The 16,288-nt window shown below is 34.8% G+C and overlaps 2 protein-coding genes across 2 annotated transcripts; one reads left to right on the forward strand and one right to left on the reverse strand.

The window, feature by feature from the left end:
* Positions 1–1,565: 1,565 nt before the first annotated feature.
* On the reverse strand, positions 1,566–4,705 carry LOC132113265 (S-adenosylmethionine-dependent nucleotide dehydratase RSAD2-like). Its single transcript, XM_059521079.1, has 6 exons — positions 4,186–4,705; positions 3,718–3,879; positions 2,718–2,947; positions 2,482–2,631; positions 2,196–2,228; positions 1,566–1,824 (listed from the first exon to the last, which is right to left on the reverse strand). Exons 1-6 carry the CDS (start codon positions 4,556–4,558, stop codon positions 1,660–1,662), a joined length of 1,113 nt encoding a protein of 370 aa, XP_059377062.1. The 5' UTR covers positions 4,559–4,705; the 3' UTR covers positions 1,566–1,659.
* A 487-nt stretch (positions 4,706–5,192) lies between these two features.
* Positions 5,193–10,863, forward strand: cmpk2 (cytidine monophosphate (UMP-CMP) kinase 2, mitochondrial). Its single transcript, XM_059520658.1, has 5 exons — positions 5,193–5,954; positions 7,737–7,851; positions 8,068–8,269; positions 8,791–9,024; positions 10,175–10,863. The coding sequence occupies exons 1-5, from the start codon at positions 5,376–5,378 to the stop codon at positions 10,293–10,295; spliced, it is 1,251 nt and encodes a 416-aa protein (XP_059376641.1). The 5' UTR covers positions 5,193–5,375; the 3' UTR covers positions 10,296–10,863.
* The last annotated feature ends 5,425 nt before the right edge of the window (positions 10,864–16,288 follow it).

Genomic DNA, 16,288 nt, shown 5'->3' on the forward strand with positions numbered 1-16,288 from the left:
AAAATATTGTTGATTTTATACAGATTTAGCTTTATCTGAATGGATGGACTATTTTAAAGTGAAAAAAGAAAATCATATTGCCACTATTCATCAAGGACATGTTTTTGATAGATTCCATTTTGTTAGTTCGTCATTACAAAAGACAAGCAGAATGAAAAGTGGAATATATAGGCAACCTTAAAAAGATAGTACACCCAAAAAAAAAAAAAAATAGCCTACTCCCTCATGTACTCCCTCGTCCCAAATCTGTACAGGTCTCTTTCTTATGATGAACATAATGGAATATATTTTGATAAATGCTGGTAACCAAAAAGTTGATGGCCCTCACTGACCAAATAGTATTTCTTTCCCTACTATGGAAGTCAATGGGGGCCAAAAACTGTTTGGTTCTTTAAAATTCTTCAAAATATCTTCTTCTGTGTTCAGCATAAGAAAGAAACTTACGTTTGGAATGACATGAGGCTGAGTAAATGTGCAAAATGTTCATTTGTGGGTGAACTATTCCTTTAACAACTATTTTCAAGAAAACATAATTTAGAATATTTCTTACTGCCAGTTTTGGCAAGTAGAACAAAAAAAAAAAGTCTTACTATTATGATTTCCATCTTTTTTTCTTTTTTTTAATTATTAGTTTTTTTTTATTTATTTTTTACGATTTTTCTAAATGCATTTTTTTATATTGTATATTTTTTATGTAACCTATATGGTGGGGACATAAAATACTCAATACCAAGGATTAAATATTAATGAGCAATGAAAACTTTAAGACTTTAAAGAAATTTAAGTTAATAAAATCAATAACATCTTTTTAAAAGATAGCATTGTGTATGCCTATTTCATCCTAAAATATGACACTTTGGGCAGTTGGAACATTTATGAAAGCAGATGTAATAAGATTTTGTGAAAAATATTTATTTAAAAAAATAAAGCAATACAATATAATATGAAGTTACATTTCACTTTAAAATGAAAAGATACTTGAGAAATATTTTTCCCCCTATAGATTTTCAGTGTACCACAATGACATTCAGTATACTGCAAGTCCCTCATTTATAATGGGGTCACCGGAGAAATTAGTCTTTTGTAAGTTCTCCAATATTGCAATCTGAGGAGCAACAAATGATTGGTCAATTCTACACTATGGCAATTACTGTACTGAAGTCTTAATTCTAATTAAAAGTGCTTTCATGCTTTTAAAGTGCAGTTAATCAAGCTCTGCAAGATCATAATTTATCAATAATTGTCTTCAAACATCACATAAAACAATTACTACTAAGAATGTCAAGATAAATACAATCATACCACAGTCAAGTTTAACAACATACTTCTGGTTATGCAAATATTTCAGATGAAAAGCAAGCATAACATTATACAAATTACATATACAAAATCTTATCTATCTATCTTATCTATCTATCTATCTATCTATCTATCTATCTATCTATCTATCTATAAGTACACATATATAGAATAAGTATTTCAGTGAAGTAGAATCTCTTAAAAATAGTGAAAACACATACATTTATGCATCAATGATTCCAACCAGCTTTTGGAGCCGTTTTGTAACTTCTGTAACTATTCTGTACAATTGTTTATTACCATATAAATTAAATAAGTCTCAATGTAAACACAGACTAAAAAGAGCAATATTAAAACAGTTCACCACTCCAGTTTCATATCTGCTTTGCTCCACATATATTTCCCCCCTCTTATGAGGAACATCTTCTCATCAAAACCACTAAACTTGATGGCCTCTTCCACACCAACATCCAGAATGGACTTTGACGGATCCTTCCTCCCCTCTCGGCAATCCAAGAAACGCATCTGCGGCATCAGATATGGAGGATTAGAAAAATCTAATTATGATGATTGCTCTTTCTGATGATGTAGCATAGACAGCATGCTTATTAATAGAGATCCGAGATTATCAAGGGAGGGAAAGGTTATTTGAAGCCTGGAATGAGGCAAATTACTGCAGGCCTTATTATATTCCCATCCATAATCCCTTCACTACTGATAGGATGACATAATGTAATTGAAAAGAAGCATTTACACTGTAATAATAGTGTAATCTAATAAAGAAAAAAAATCTTTAGACACTAATGACAACAATTAAACAAAAAAAAAAAAAAACTTTATATGGTAATGAGAAGAAAACTTAATGAATGCTGAGAAGAAAATATGAAACCACTAACATATTCATCAAGAATCAGGTAAGAGTCTCTCATCTGTAAAAGAAAAGTAGATGAGTAAGCAAACAATTCATATCAAGTTAACAATGGGCTTTATATTCAAGTCCCTGGCACCTATGCTATTTTTATTTAAATTCAAATCTCACTGTGCACACTTATAAGCTTTGGTAATGAATTGAAACTGAAAGTTTATTGCTGTATTACCCATAAATTGAAGCCACTTTATCTTCCAAATTTAAAACGCTGATCTGAATTGAGCGAAAGTATGCGCCCTGTGCCTCAAAATTACCTTTTGATTAGACTCTGGAACCAGACATTTAACACTCTGATGGCGGTCCAGGAAGTCTTGGAATTGCTGATCGCTAATGACGAATTTCTCTGCCTCACGGAGACTGTTCTGCCCAGCGTTTTCACCTTCAATTATCAGACACTGGAAGACCTGTGTGTACATTGGAATACAGCCTTAACAATGTGGTCAGCTGCATGGTTAAAATGATAGAGTCTGCAGTAGTGAAGTAATTGTACCTTCCAGCGCACTGGGTTCAGAGCAGTGATCTGCTCCGCCATATCTTCATCCACATTGAAGGTGTTGATAACTGAGTTGATTTTGAAAGCCACCTTATAGTCCCGGCACCAGTTATGAACTTGATGCAGTTTGTCCAGATGACTCTTTCTGCCCTGACCTCGACCTATGACTTTATTGGTGTCCTCATTAAAACTGTCACAAGATACTGCCAGGATGTCCAAGTAGTCACCTATTAAATACAGATACGAGTTAAATTTATACATTTGTCTGCAAATACCTTTGATATAACAATGTATTTTTCTGTAATGTATTTTGTTTAAATAGTTTAAAAGTTTGATGTCTGAGTTTTTTTTTCTAATTTTTTTTCATGCTCAGCAAGGTTACATTTATATATTTGATAAAAAAAACATTAATATATAATATAATGTAATTTATTTGGGATAACAAAGCTGTATTTTCAGTTGTCATTACTCCAGTCACATGATAAGTAATATGTAATATGCTGATTTGGTGCTCAAGAAACATTGCTTATTATTAATGTTGAAAATAGTTGATATGTGCTGCTTAATATTTTTGGGGACATATTCAAGATTCTTCAATGAACAGAAATTATATGTATTCTTTGTACCTTTGTACCATTAATAGGGGAAGTCGTGGCCTAGTGGTTAGACCGTTAGAGACTTTGACTCCTAACCCTAAGGTTGTGGGTTTGAGTCTTGGGCCGGCAATACTACGACTGAGGTGCCCTTGAGCAAGGCATCGAACCCCCAACTGCTCCCCGGGCGCCGCAGCATAAATGGCTGCCCACTGCTCCGGGTGTGTGTTCACATTGTGTGTGTGCACTTTGGATGGGTTAAACGCAGAGCAGGAATACATAAACATTGCTTTAGCCTAGGTTTTTCCTAGTATTATGAACTAACGTGAAATATAAGTATGGTTAAGGCCAAAGAGTTTAAAAGCAATCTTTGCTGCCCTCTGCTGGTCATGAACGACTCTCACCGTATTTCCGGAACCACGTTTCTGTGATCAGACTGCCGTTGCTTACGATGCTGACGCTCGGCAGCTGCAGCTCCTGTTTGCAGTATCGCACCAGCTCTCCCAGAAAATGACCTCTCTCGTGAAGGAAGGGCTCTCCTCCAGAAAAGTTGACTTTTTCCATTCCTAAAACATACAATCGATAATATTAACAAAAAGGGAGGATAAAAATGACAGCCAGCTTGAAGAAAAAAAACGTTGACTTTTGTAATTTAGCCTAATCTTTTGGTAACATTATCGTTTACTCTCGACCTGTCGTTTATTATTTGAAATTAAGTAGCATGCATCGACGCAGTCATTAATAAATAACCAAACAAACTTTTAATTGTGGTGTAAATCTTAGAGCGTTAGGTTAAACATAAGAAATTTTATTTTTAGTTTAATATATTTTTACAACTTATCGTACACTGTCTCATTAGTAAATGTTATGACCTGCTTCTTTCAGAAGTCGCAAGCCTCGCTTTGCCTCTTCAGTGGGCAAGACGAAAGAGGTCTTTGCAGTGTGGAAGCAAAATCCGCATTTGTAATTGCACTGCCGGGTAAAGTGGTAGTTTACACTGCTTGGAGTAGTCAGCTGAGTGCTGGAGCCCTCTTTCTGCTCTTTGGTGGTCTTCGGGCGACTGATGTTTCCGACAGCGGGTTTTTGCACCTGGGTGCCAGACACAAGCATATAAATCCATCCCAACAGGGCTGCTAAGAATCTGTGGATGTTCTTCAAACAAAATTGCATAAACATTGCTGCAAAACCAACTTGGTTTGATGTACGCAGGGTGAAGGTGTCTAGAATGAGGCTCAGAGAGCTCATACTTCCCTATTTATACGGGGCAGTCTCAAATTGTTTTTCTGATCAGTTTCTTTTCTTGCTTGGGGGGGACTGGAAAACGAAAGATTGAATATCAGCTGAGTCAGCTAGGCGTGGTGTTTCACCTTCTTTATAGTCACCTGGATCGTTATGCTTTTCTCTTTAAAACACGGGGCACATATGTTTCATGTCATTCTTATATCATTAATAATGATAGGCCTAGGCTATTAATAATTGATATTTTGGTCTTGTCCAAACAGTTCTACATTAACAACAACAAAAGCAATAGGCAATTAGGCTACAGCTGTTTTTAGTCAAATCGCCATAGGCTATTCATTAAATCGTTTGTCAACAAAATTTTGTCAACAATTTTGACAAAGTCCTACAGCACAGTTATTCATTTTAATAAGCATTAAGCAAATATTAATGGAATGGAAAATGCATTGAAAAACTTGCTAGAAACCAACCAATCTTGCTGGTCTGCTTCGCCTAGCCTATATGTTTACAGAAAATGTCAATTTACGCCGAACCTTTATAGATTATTAATTTCTTAGGCTATGTAATCTGACTGTTGAAACGAAACCGCGATAAAGTAGGCTACTTCCCGATTTAATTATTAACACGCAGTTTATTTCTCCATGCACTGCTCGACAGACTCAGCTGGGCTTGTTTAGTGCATTACGTAAGCAGACGGCTATGTTGTCTTACTTTCGTTTCCGGATCTAAGTTTCGTTTCTCTGTAAGCGCTGTTCTCCAGATCAGCAAGAATGACATTTATCTAGACCTATATATGTGACTGAAGTTTCTATCACGGTTCACAATGCTAAAGAGAGCAATGTTTCGATGTGGAGAGCTGAGTTCGCGTGTATTCGCGGTGGAGTTTGACTTACGCACTCAGCCACTTTATTTCACGCTGAGCTCAAACCCACAAGAGCTTCATCATGCTCATCAGCAGCTCTTCGGGGATGATGGGAAGCTCTTCTCGCTACATGTCCACAGTGACAGCAGAACTGAGAAAGCGCGAGCGCACGCCGAGATAAAACACAAGCTGTCCGTCACTCTGTCGCGAGATTGCGATGTTTTTGAAGCGTCTTCTTTTATACCGGACGTCAAAAATAGCGTCGTTAAAGGATTTTTTATAAGAGACAAATCAACTACAGCCCTCTCAGAGGACATATTAAAGACGCTGCAGCAGAGTAAATCGGTATGTGTGTTTTCATACAAGCGAGAGGGTGAGTACTGCTGGCAGGAGCTGTGGTCACCTGTCAATCAAGTGGAGGAGTCAGTGAGGCAGTACGTCACACCTGCAGCAGCAGCAGAGCATCACCCGTCCACACTGAACATCACGAACTCTGATGTCTTCTACTCTATGGATGAAGCCTATAAAGTTCTTCAGGAGGTACAGTAGGTTATAGTAGTAGTAGGCCTAGTAGTAGTATATAGATAGGCCTATATACAATATATATATATATATATATCGGTAAGACTTGTAATGATTTTTAAAGAAGTATCTTATGCTCATCAAGGATGCATTTATTTGATCAAATATACAGTAATCTTGCAAAATGTTATTATAATATGAAATAATAGTTTCTATTTTAATATCCTTAAAAATATAACTTATTTCTGTGATGCAAAGCTGAATTTCCATCAGCCATTACTCCGATATGTGTGACATGATCCTTAAGAAATCATTATAATATGCTAATTTATTATTACAATTATCTATGTTGACAACAATTGTGCTGCAAAATATTTTTTGGGAAACTGCAATACTTTTTTTCAGGATTATTTGTTAAATAAAATGTTAAAAAGAACAGCATTTATTCAAAATATAAATCTTTTCTAATAATATAAATATTTGCTATCACTTATTATAAATTTAACACATCCTTGCTGAATAAACATTTTAATTTCTGACCAAAAAAAAAAAACGAATCAAAATGTACTGACCCCAAACATTTGAACGGTATTGTAGAAAAGATTTCTATTTTAAATAAACAGTCTTCTTTTTAACTTTTCATTCATCAGAGAATCCTGAAAAAAATGTATCACAGGTTCCAAAAAAAATATTAAGCAGCACAACAGTTTCCAGCGCTGATAATAAATCAGCATATTAGAATGATTTCTGAAGGATCATGTGATATTTTAATCTATTAAATGCAATAAATCAGAGGCTTCTTTCAAAAACATAAAAAAAAAAAATAAATAATCTACCAACTCCAAACTTCACTGTGGGACCGAAGCACTTCTCACTGTACTTCTTCCCTTAGCAATGCAATACCTTTCTGAATGCAGTTACATCCGAAATGATTGACTTGGTCTCATGAGACCAGAGTTCCCAGAAGTGTAACTGTCACTCTTTTCAAAGCTTTTACCATCTCTTCATCACTTGTTTTGTATTTGTCTGCTTCTTTCCTAAAAAACAAAACAAAACTCTCATCGTGAAATGAAAGCTAAAAAATGAAGGTTTGGTTATTTCAGGAACTTTGTCAAAAGTCCATTGTTTTTTCAATTTCTTGTGAATGTTTTTTTTTTTTTTAGTATTCCTCTTGTAACCACAGTCCTCTTTTGTGAAGAAGAAAAAAAATTGTAACTTTCAGGACAGTGTACTCATTTTTGAAAAACAACATTTTACCACTTTTTGATAAGAAATATTATGTTAATGAAATCACCAAATATTTCCAAATGTCTTTAGAGTAATTGCAAGTCGGTGCCGAAAGCCTTGTGGCACCATTGTGCTTCAGGCATCCCGAGTTTGAATCCTGCACTTTTCCCAATTCTGCCCCCCACCTCCCACTTCACTTCCTGTCAGTTCTGATCTGTCTTATCATAGTAAAGGTCAAAATGCCAAAAAGAAATCTTATAAAAAGAGAAATGGCAGAATTTTTTGCTGAAATTTTCTGAGGGGTTGCACACATATACTACTTGAAAATATTGATAATACTTATAAGTAAAAGTACTACTTAAAAGATACTTAAAGGAACTTAAAATACTTAAACGTATCTAAACACCAGTTTTAAAAGTATTCTGGTGTAGTCTGTTACTTTGAAGCTGGAGTGAAAGTTTAAAGGCTACCTAATCTAAGATAACAATGAACAATGGCTGATTAATCAATGTAATTCAGTACTTAACCACAATGCAGTTGAATGTAAAACAATACATCTTTCTTACATCTCAGTGCAGTCACATTATCCCCGAGTCAAAGGAAGTGCTGAAGCTTGTAGATGAACAGTCGGAGACAAGCAGGGCTGATGGATTTCCTGTCATTGTGATCGAGGGACTGGATGCCACAGGTTAACAATGAGCCTTTGATAAATACATTTCCTTCAGCTAATTAATAAGTGCATTCAAACACAATATTATGTATTTTTTTACCAAGCAGAACGTAATGTCACATACACATTCAAAGCTTCCAATATGATAAAAAAACATAAACAAACCAAAAGTTTTCATTCTAAACTTCTGTTGCTGTATCTCCATGTGTTTCCCTGATTTCTCCATGTACCCAGGTAAAACTACTCTCACAGAAGCCCTGCGGGAGTCTCTGAATGCTACTCTGCTGAAATCTCCTCCCCAGTGCCTGGCTCCTTTCAGACAGCGCTTTGACTCAGAACCACCCCTCATCCGCAGGGCCTTTTACGCTCTGGGGAACTACATCACTGCTGCCCACATCGGAAACGAGTCCTTGAGGGCCCCTGTCATAGTGGACAGGTAGAGATTTGTGTGCCACAAATACACTCACAGCACTGTGGAACGTATGGGAATGTAGCAAATATGTGACCATGGACCACAAAACAAGTCTTAAGTGTCAATTTTTCGAAATTGAGATTTATACATCATCTGAAAGCAGAATACATAAGCTTTGATGTATGGTTTGTTAATGGTTTTGTGCTCCAGGGTCACATATACTGTGTGTTCTAAAGCTGAATTTGTGGAAATTGAGGCTCAGTCAAATGTCAATCATTATTTGAGAATACTTTAAGTATATAAAACTATCAGATTTCATTTATTTTTTGTAATCAGAGCAGTATTTATATGGCACAAAAACAATAAGGATATCTATTTCAGGTGGAATATATCTTTACCAGACTGGTTCACTAGAATTGATCAGATTGGTTTACACTACAGAAACATCACTGTTAGTAGAAAATGTTAGTAGTAGCATTTCTACTACTATTCTAGTTTGTTCCCCAGCATGATTATAGACCCCACCCCACCCCCGTCTCTGTTAGGTACTGGCACAGCACAGCAGCGTATGCCATTGCCACAGCAGTTGGTGGAAGAGTTGAAAACCTCCCAAAGCCAGGCTCAGAGCTCTACCAGTGGCCAGAAGACCTGCTCCAACCAAACCTGGTGCTGCTCCTCACAGTCAGTCCAGAAGAAAGACTGAGAAGACTCAGGGACAGGGGACAGGACAAGACCGTTGAGGAGGCTGAACTGGAGATCAATCAGCTCTTCCGCCTTAAGTAGGTCATCTTGTTAAATGTGAGGGTGTTTTTAAGGTGCATCCCAACACACGATAACCCTTCAGATGCTGTTGTGCATCCCTAAATTCTCCAAGGTAAACTTCAATAGCTATTTCTAAGGGATTTTCAGGTAATGACGAGTTAATAATTTGTGACAAAAATGTGCTTTAAACCTATTACTTTGGAAAAAAAATTATAATGTAATATGAAACTCTATTCAGAATGTTTTAGGGTTGAATATAAAGGGTGGGGGGGGGGTACTTTTTATCATGTTATCAAAGAATTTAGGATGTCACCCCTTCAAATATGATATCAGATTGAATATAATTAATATATTAAATAATTAATATAATTTTACAGGATAACAGGTTTGAACAGAAAGTGTAGGAACAATGACAATTTTGCACTTAAATTTTATTAATAGCAATATTTTTGCTAGAATTTGTTTTTAAATTGTACAGACTGCTGTTCAGAAGTTTGGGGTCAGCGAGTTTTTTTTATATACATAACTTTTATTCAGCAAGGATGCATTAAAAACCTTCACATTTATATTGTAAATAAATGCTTAAAAATATATATATTTTTATTCCTCAAAAAAATAAATAATAAAATTATTAATAAATAAAATTAATTAAGCAGCTGTTTTCAAAATGTAAAATAATAATAAGAAATGTTTCTTGAGCACCAAATCAGTGTATCAGAATGATTTCTGAAGGATCACGTGACACTGAAGACCGGAAGCTTTGTCATCACAGGAATAAATATATATATTTTCAAATATAGTAAAATAGAAAACAGTTATTTTAAATTAAAATAATATTTCACAATGTCACAGTTTTTTTCCACCAAATAAATGCAGCCTTGGTGAGTTTAAGAGACTTTTTCACAAGAATTAATACATTTTACCAGCCCTAAACATTTGAACGGTAGTGCATACTATTTATACTAAAACATAATACTAAAAATATTTAATATTAAAATATTCAATACATTTTTATTTTATTTGTAATTTTGTATTACAAGAACACATATAAAGCACAAATGGCTCTATTTCCTTTAGTATTTTAAAGCTTTCTAAGTGTTTTCCAACTCTCTCGGGTATAGTGAGAAAGACAATGAGCATTTATGACAAATTGCTCTTTGTTTTCAGAGTGGAAGAAGCTTACAAGAGAATCCAGAATCCTGCCAGCATCATCGTGGATGCAAGCCCCTCTCCACAAGAAGTGCTGCAACAAGTGCAGCATTTAATTAGGAACAAATGTCACTTGTAAACAACCAGCTCCCTCCCCGACGAGACCAGAAGCGATGCAATCCTTCCGCACACCGCTAGATGGTAGTATCGTGTTACGATTCCACCCCTCGGTCAACTGAGCCTGTTGATCGAAAGGGAAGTTGGTGGCTAACTGCCAGCATATATTTCAGGGCTCGTATCTGGACATGTCACAACATATTCCCCTTCCCACAGAGCTTTAGTGATGACACGAGGGGGAAAGTTATTGCGGGTGCGTAGCTGGGTGTCAGCACTCATACAGCAGGGTCACAGCGTCCACTTTCCTCACTCTGACTTATTCCCAGTGAAACACAGGAACTCAGCTAAAGAGGTTTGAGAATTCATCAATCACTTCAATTAGATTTAAACACAAGAACTCATTGTTGGTCAGCTCGGTGTTCACTCCTTCAGGAGATGGAATCAAGGGACCTTGTGGAGGTATTAAAAGCAATAGATCTGATACAGGCAATTTAAACTCGCTTTGATTTGTTGCTGTTGCTTTTGGACACCGAATCTGATCATTAATTAAGAGTGATATGCTAGGACAAGAATGTACTGTAACTCAGATTTCGGTCTGTTTATTGTACTAAAACAATCAGCTAAGAATAAATACAATACAAATCTTTTAAATATGTTACTCAAGTTTCACTTCATTTTAAACAAACAGTTCACCTACAAATGAAAATGCTGTCATGAAGGGAACACAATGTCAAGTGTGGGGGGAAAAATTTAAACCAAAAAAGTAGTCCATATACTATAATACAAGTCAAACACTATAATTTTTGTTTCATTATTTGATTATTTGTAATTGTTATTATTTATTCATTTGTTATTTATTCATTATTAATTGATAGTTATCACTTGTCAAACATGGCACTATTCATGAGATTTCTATGGAAAACAATTTTTGCTACAGTCAAAACAGTAAAAAATAATTAAAAAAATAAAATCTTTATACTGTAGTTTTATATCTCGCAGTTCATACTTTCCCCCTGCAATTCTGGGAATAAAGAATTGTATCTGGTAAAGAAAGGTATGAATTGTGAGATAAAAAATAAGATGTATATAGATCTGTATATATATAATATATTTATATAAATAGATAGATGGATAGATAGATAGATAGATAGATAGATAGATAGATAGATAGATAGATAGATAGATAGATAGATAGATAGATAGATGGATGTAAGCTTGCGTAACTTGTGTGGGTCATATTTGTGAGATTAAAAAATAATTTTTTTTCACAATTAAAAAAAAGTTTTTTTTTCCATTCCATGGCGGACACTTTAGAGCAATAGCAAAAAATTAATAAAAAATAAAAATAAATAAATATAAAGAACACACCATAAAGTAGTCAGCAAACTGTATTCCATGTCAAACAATATGTTTTTGTGTCTTTGACTGATTTATTTATATTATTATTAGTTTTTTTATTTTTTTATTTTTTTTACAAACCATTAATGCGATTTATGAGCAAAACACCAATAAATGAATAAATACATTTATAAATTAAACTTTTATAAAAAAAAATATATATATATATATATATGTGTGTGTGTGTGTGTGTGTCTGTGTGTGTGCGAACAAACTGATTTATTATTATTATTTTTGTCTTTAAAATGTTCTTTTTCAATTATTAATATTTTTGTGAAATGTCAAAATGTTTCACAATACATTTACAAACCATTTTGGATATCAACACAAGCACTAATTCAGAGCTTCGGTGGAGGGGAATATTATCAGTAAACATCAACCTAAATTTCAGTCCGAACACCAGAATTTGGTAATGACCAAAGAGTTCTAATTTTTGGATAATTCAACTAATCTTTTAATTACTCATTTGATCTACAATAATCTACATTTAGCACTAGGGATGGGACGATAACCGGTTTTATTGATAACCGTGATAAAATGTGCTGAAGGTTAGTAATATCATTTAAAAATGAATTATCATTAAAACCGTGTTTGATTATCGTGGTTTTAATAACTCACTATTAAATCATGTCCAGCCAGCAACAGTCTAACGCAAGCGCAGCGCACAATGTTTTTTTTGTTTTTTTTCGAGAAGGAATGGCGAAAGTCAGTGACTTTTCTACGCTTTTCTATGCTTCTACACTTTTCATTGTAAGGAAGGAAATGCCACAGAATTTAATCTTTCTTTAAATTAAGTGCATAGAGTTGCTTGTTTTATTAGTTGTTTGTTGATTATTAAATATAAAACTTGCTGAAATGTTTTCAGTGTGAGCATCAACTATTTTTGAACACTTTCATCTCGTTTCAACAAAACCGTGATAATATTGATAATCGTGATAATTTTAGTCACTATAATCGTGATATTAAATTTTCATACCGTCCCATCCCTATTTAGCACACATGCACACCTTATGCATGCACGCAGGCACCCATCTGCCCTCATGTGCTAAGAACACCACACTTATCCTGTAATTCATTTATATGTTGAACACTGCATTTACCCCGTGATAGCAAGATTAATTAAGGGTTTTAGTAATTATGAGCTCAGTGAGGATATGGGCCGGGAAAGACGGAGTGACCCGTCTTTCTCACACTGATGCCTCAGCAGTGTGGAGAAGAGAGTGGGGTATATTCATATGGCAATTAATGGAGTCCTGTAGATCACTGTCAGACGGCTTTCCACACCGCTGCGCAATTACACACTCCCCTTAGCCAATTATTGAATCTCTTGCTATAGACGCAATTATATGTTTATTTTTTAACACACTGCATGTACTCTATATATGCTCGGAGATGGTTAATATTAATGCCTCATAGGCGTAAAAGGCCACATTTAAATGTGCGGCATGAGAAATATACTGGTCAGTGATTTTAATAAACGATTGAACTGGTTGCTGTTAAAATCCTGGGATTTTCTGCTTGGAGACCACAGTGATCCCCAGTGGTCGGACGAGCCAGGTTGATCAATTTTCCATCTATTTGCTGTTGCTCTCAGTGGGAATATACAGTGTTTAAGGATTATATGTTCAGATGTTATGGACAGACACGCCTACAGTGCAGTTCTTATGGAGGGGGTCAGACATGTGCTCTTAAAATACTCTGCATGGCTTGTTAGTATTAGCTTGAGTGGTGATTTATGTATCATTATTCTTCACTGACGGTATTAAGTCTTTCTTGTGGTGCATTATAATTTGAAGCTATAGCAGTATGTTTCTAAAAAATAAAAATGTATACTACTGTTCAAAAGTTTGGGGTCTGTAATATCAGTAAAAGTCTTATGACGAAAATACAGGAAAAAAAGCAATATTGTGAAATTCTATTATAATTGATAAAGAATAGCGTTCTGCATTATTTGAATACAGTTTTAAAAAGTAATTCATTCTTTTAATTGAAATGCTGAATTTTCAGCAGCCATTATTCCAGACATGATCCTTCAGAAATAATTTTAATATGCTGATTTGGTGAAAATTGTTGAAAACATTTACATTTTGTTCTCCCAAGATTCTTTGAGGATATTATAAATGTCATTATAAATGTCTTTACTTTCACTTTTGATCAATTTTGTGCATCCTTGTGGAGTATACGACTAATAATAATAATAATAATAATAATAATAAAAAAAAACTAAAAGAAACTTAAAAAAATATATATATATTATTAAAATCAACTTAAACATTCTTACTGAACCCTCGATTTTTAATGGGAGTATAGTTGTTAGTTAATAATAATAATAATAATATTAATAATAATAAAAACATACATTTGCAACTGGATACAGATTATATGTCAAAATGACAAATATTAGGATCACTGTTTGTTCATCAACATATAAGTTTATAATTTCTGATGCTTTTAGAGCTATGGATACTAACTTCACTATATTGTAAACTTTTAATAAATCCACATTGTTTTTAACACACAAAGTAAGTTTATTTCAGTGAACTTGTATACTTCATAAATTCAAAACCCTGTAAGCAAAACTATATTGCAAGCTTAATTTTTAATCCCAGTCTAAACTATTCATAGAAAAGACACCTATTTAACCAAATGCTTTAAGCTAAAGTGATTTACAAACAAGGAGTGTCACGAATCTTACAATAATCAGACATAAAAACAAAGCTGAGTGCACCGAACCCTTTAAACAAACATTTGATCATGCATGCTTTTGAAATATGAAAAATCAGGTCAGAGTGCATAATGTCTGTGCAAAGGGGAAAGGTAAGCCACCATCCTCCCCAGCAGGCCACACAAAATCTACATCGGCCATTTCAATATTTCATTAGCACAACAAAGAACAAGACAGAGAAAACCCTCTCTGCAATAATTAAAGATCCAGCAGGGATGGAGCTGCACAGCAGTCTGCGGTCCCCCCCGCCTAAGTAATAGATCAAATGAAAGCTGTCCCTATGAACATGAATAATGAGTGAAGTGTGCTGAGAGAGGTGGGGGTGGTATAGGAGGGTGGGCTGGAGTGGGATCTAGAGACCTGGCACTGACACCCTCCTTCTCTGGGCCCAGAGATGCTGCCAACTGCAGGGGGGTGAGGGGGGCCATAGAAGCCTATAGGACCCTATGGAAGAGATGGCGGGAGGAGGACCAGAGAAGCACTATATGTGTGTGTTCTGTGCTTCTGTAACACGAAATCTGCCAAAATACACCAGATAATAAGCAGGTCACTTTAGATCAGCATTCAGATTACACAGTGACCTTCTGGGTGTTATGATGGGGATTATGATGTTGTGATTAGTAATGCTTTACAATAGAGTTGTATACATAACCATTGCACGTAAAATGCACCTTAAATTCTATTTTTGCACATCTCTGTAAATTTATAAATATACTCTTGTCCATTGTTTTTAATAATGCTACATTATTTAATTTAATAAAAATCAATTGGACTACTAATGATTCTAAAATGGTTTGTTTAATTGTTTGTGTTGAGTTGGGAAGTCACTTTGGTCAGAACAAGATGGTGATGTATATTTACAAAAGATTCAGAAACTCTACAAAACATGTGCATAAGTTGTATTTTTTTTGTGTGTGTGTTTTTATTTAGTTTATGATAGTGATATATACTGAATAGACCCTTTTCACAGTTCAAGGGTTCACAGAACTGGAAGTCTTCATAGTTGGGCAAACTTCTAGAGTGGTGGGCAGAAACTATAACAAAATTATTATTTTTTTTTTGGATTCTCATTTAAAAAAAAAAAAAAAAAAATATGATAGCATTTATATTACTTTCCAAAAGAGGGGAAACATATTGAGAGATTGATTGTGTTGGCCAAAAGCAAGAAATGTTAAATTTGTGGTGCCTCTGTCAGCTTTTGTATTTGAAAATCTCATGCAGCTACATTAAAGGGATAGTTTAGCCAAAAATTTTAGAAACTTTCTCTTGTTTCTGTATGAGTTTAATTCTTCCACTGAACACAAAAGAAGATATTTTGAAATATGTTGGTAAGTAAACAGTTGTTATGGTATGGTAGTCATTGACTTCTGTATTATTTTTTTCTATACTTGGGAAGTCAACATCTAGGGCCCTATTTTAACTATCTTAGTGCATGGTCTAAAGTGCAAGGCACAGATACACTTAGGGTGTGTCCAAATCCACTTTTGCTAGTTTAACGATGGGAAAACGGTTGTCGTGGCCGGGCGAATGGCCTTAATGGGTTGTCCCCATTCTCTTAATGAGTAATGGCTGTTTTTTGGGCATAATGTGCAATAAACCAATCAGAGTCTCATCTCCCATTCTCTTTAATAGCCATTTGTGCTTGTGCCATGACATATTTGCTCTTTATGTGGCCTAGACAGTAATATTATTTTGCATTGTAATCCTTAAATGTTTTATATTTGGCATGTTTGTGTGCTGCTGTGTGTCTCTCTGTGTGTTTAATAAGCAGCATGTACGTGCGTTGTGGACCCGCATGTACTAACGCACTCTTTAAATAACAAAGTAAAAACATTCCACCAGACTTTAGACCAGGTTTGAGTTGATCTAATACACCTCTTTTTCAGACCATC

This window comes from Carassius carassius, chromosome 32 (genome assembly GCF_963082965.1).
Source record: "Carassius carassius chromosome 32, fCarCar2.1, whole genome shotgun sequence".
Lineage (NCBI taxonomy): Eukaryota > Metazoa > Chordata > Actinopteri > Cypriniformes > Cyprinidae > Carassius > Carassius carassius.

Excerpts from the sequence above, each read along its gene's own strand:
- LOC132113265 (XM_059521079.1), bottom strand. The coding sequence starts at position 4,558 with ATGAGCTCTCTGAGCCTCATTCTAGACACCTTCACCCTGCGTACATCA. Across the intron at positions 2,948-3,717 it reads AACGTGGTTCCGGAAATACG|GTGACTACTTGGACATCCTG; the intron begins GTGAGAGTCGTT and ends TGTATTTAATAG. Across the intron at positions 2,632-2,717 it reads TGAACCCAGTGCGCTGGAAG|GTCTTCCAGTGTCTGATAAT; the intron begins GTACAATTACTT and ends ATGTACACACAG.
- cmpk2 (XM_059520658.1), top strand. The coding sequence starts at position 5,376 with ATGCTAAAGAGAGCAATGTTTCGATGTGGAGAGCTGAGTTCGCGTGTA. Across the intron at positions 5,955-7,736 it reads CCTATAAAGTTCTTCAGGAG|TGCAGTCACATTATCCCCGA; the intron begins GTACAGTAGGTT and ends CTTACATCTCAG. Across the intron at positions 9,025-10,174 it reads AATCAGCTCTTCCGCCTTAA|AGTGGAAGAAGCTTACAAGA; the intron begins GTAGGTCATCTT and ends CTTTGTTTTCAG.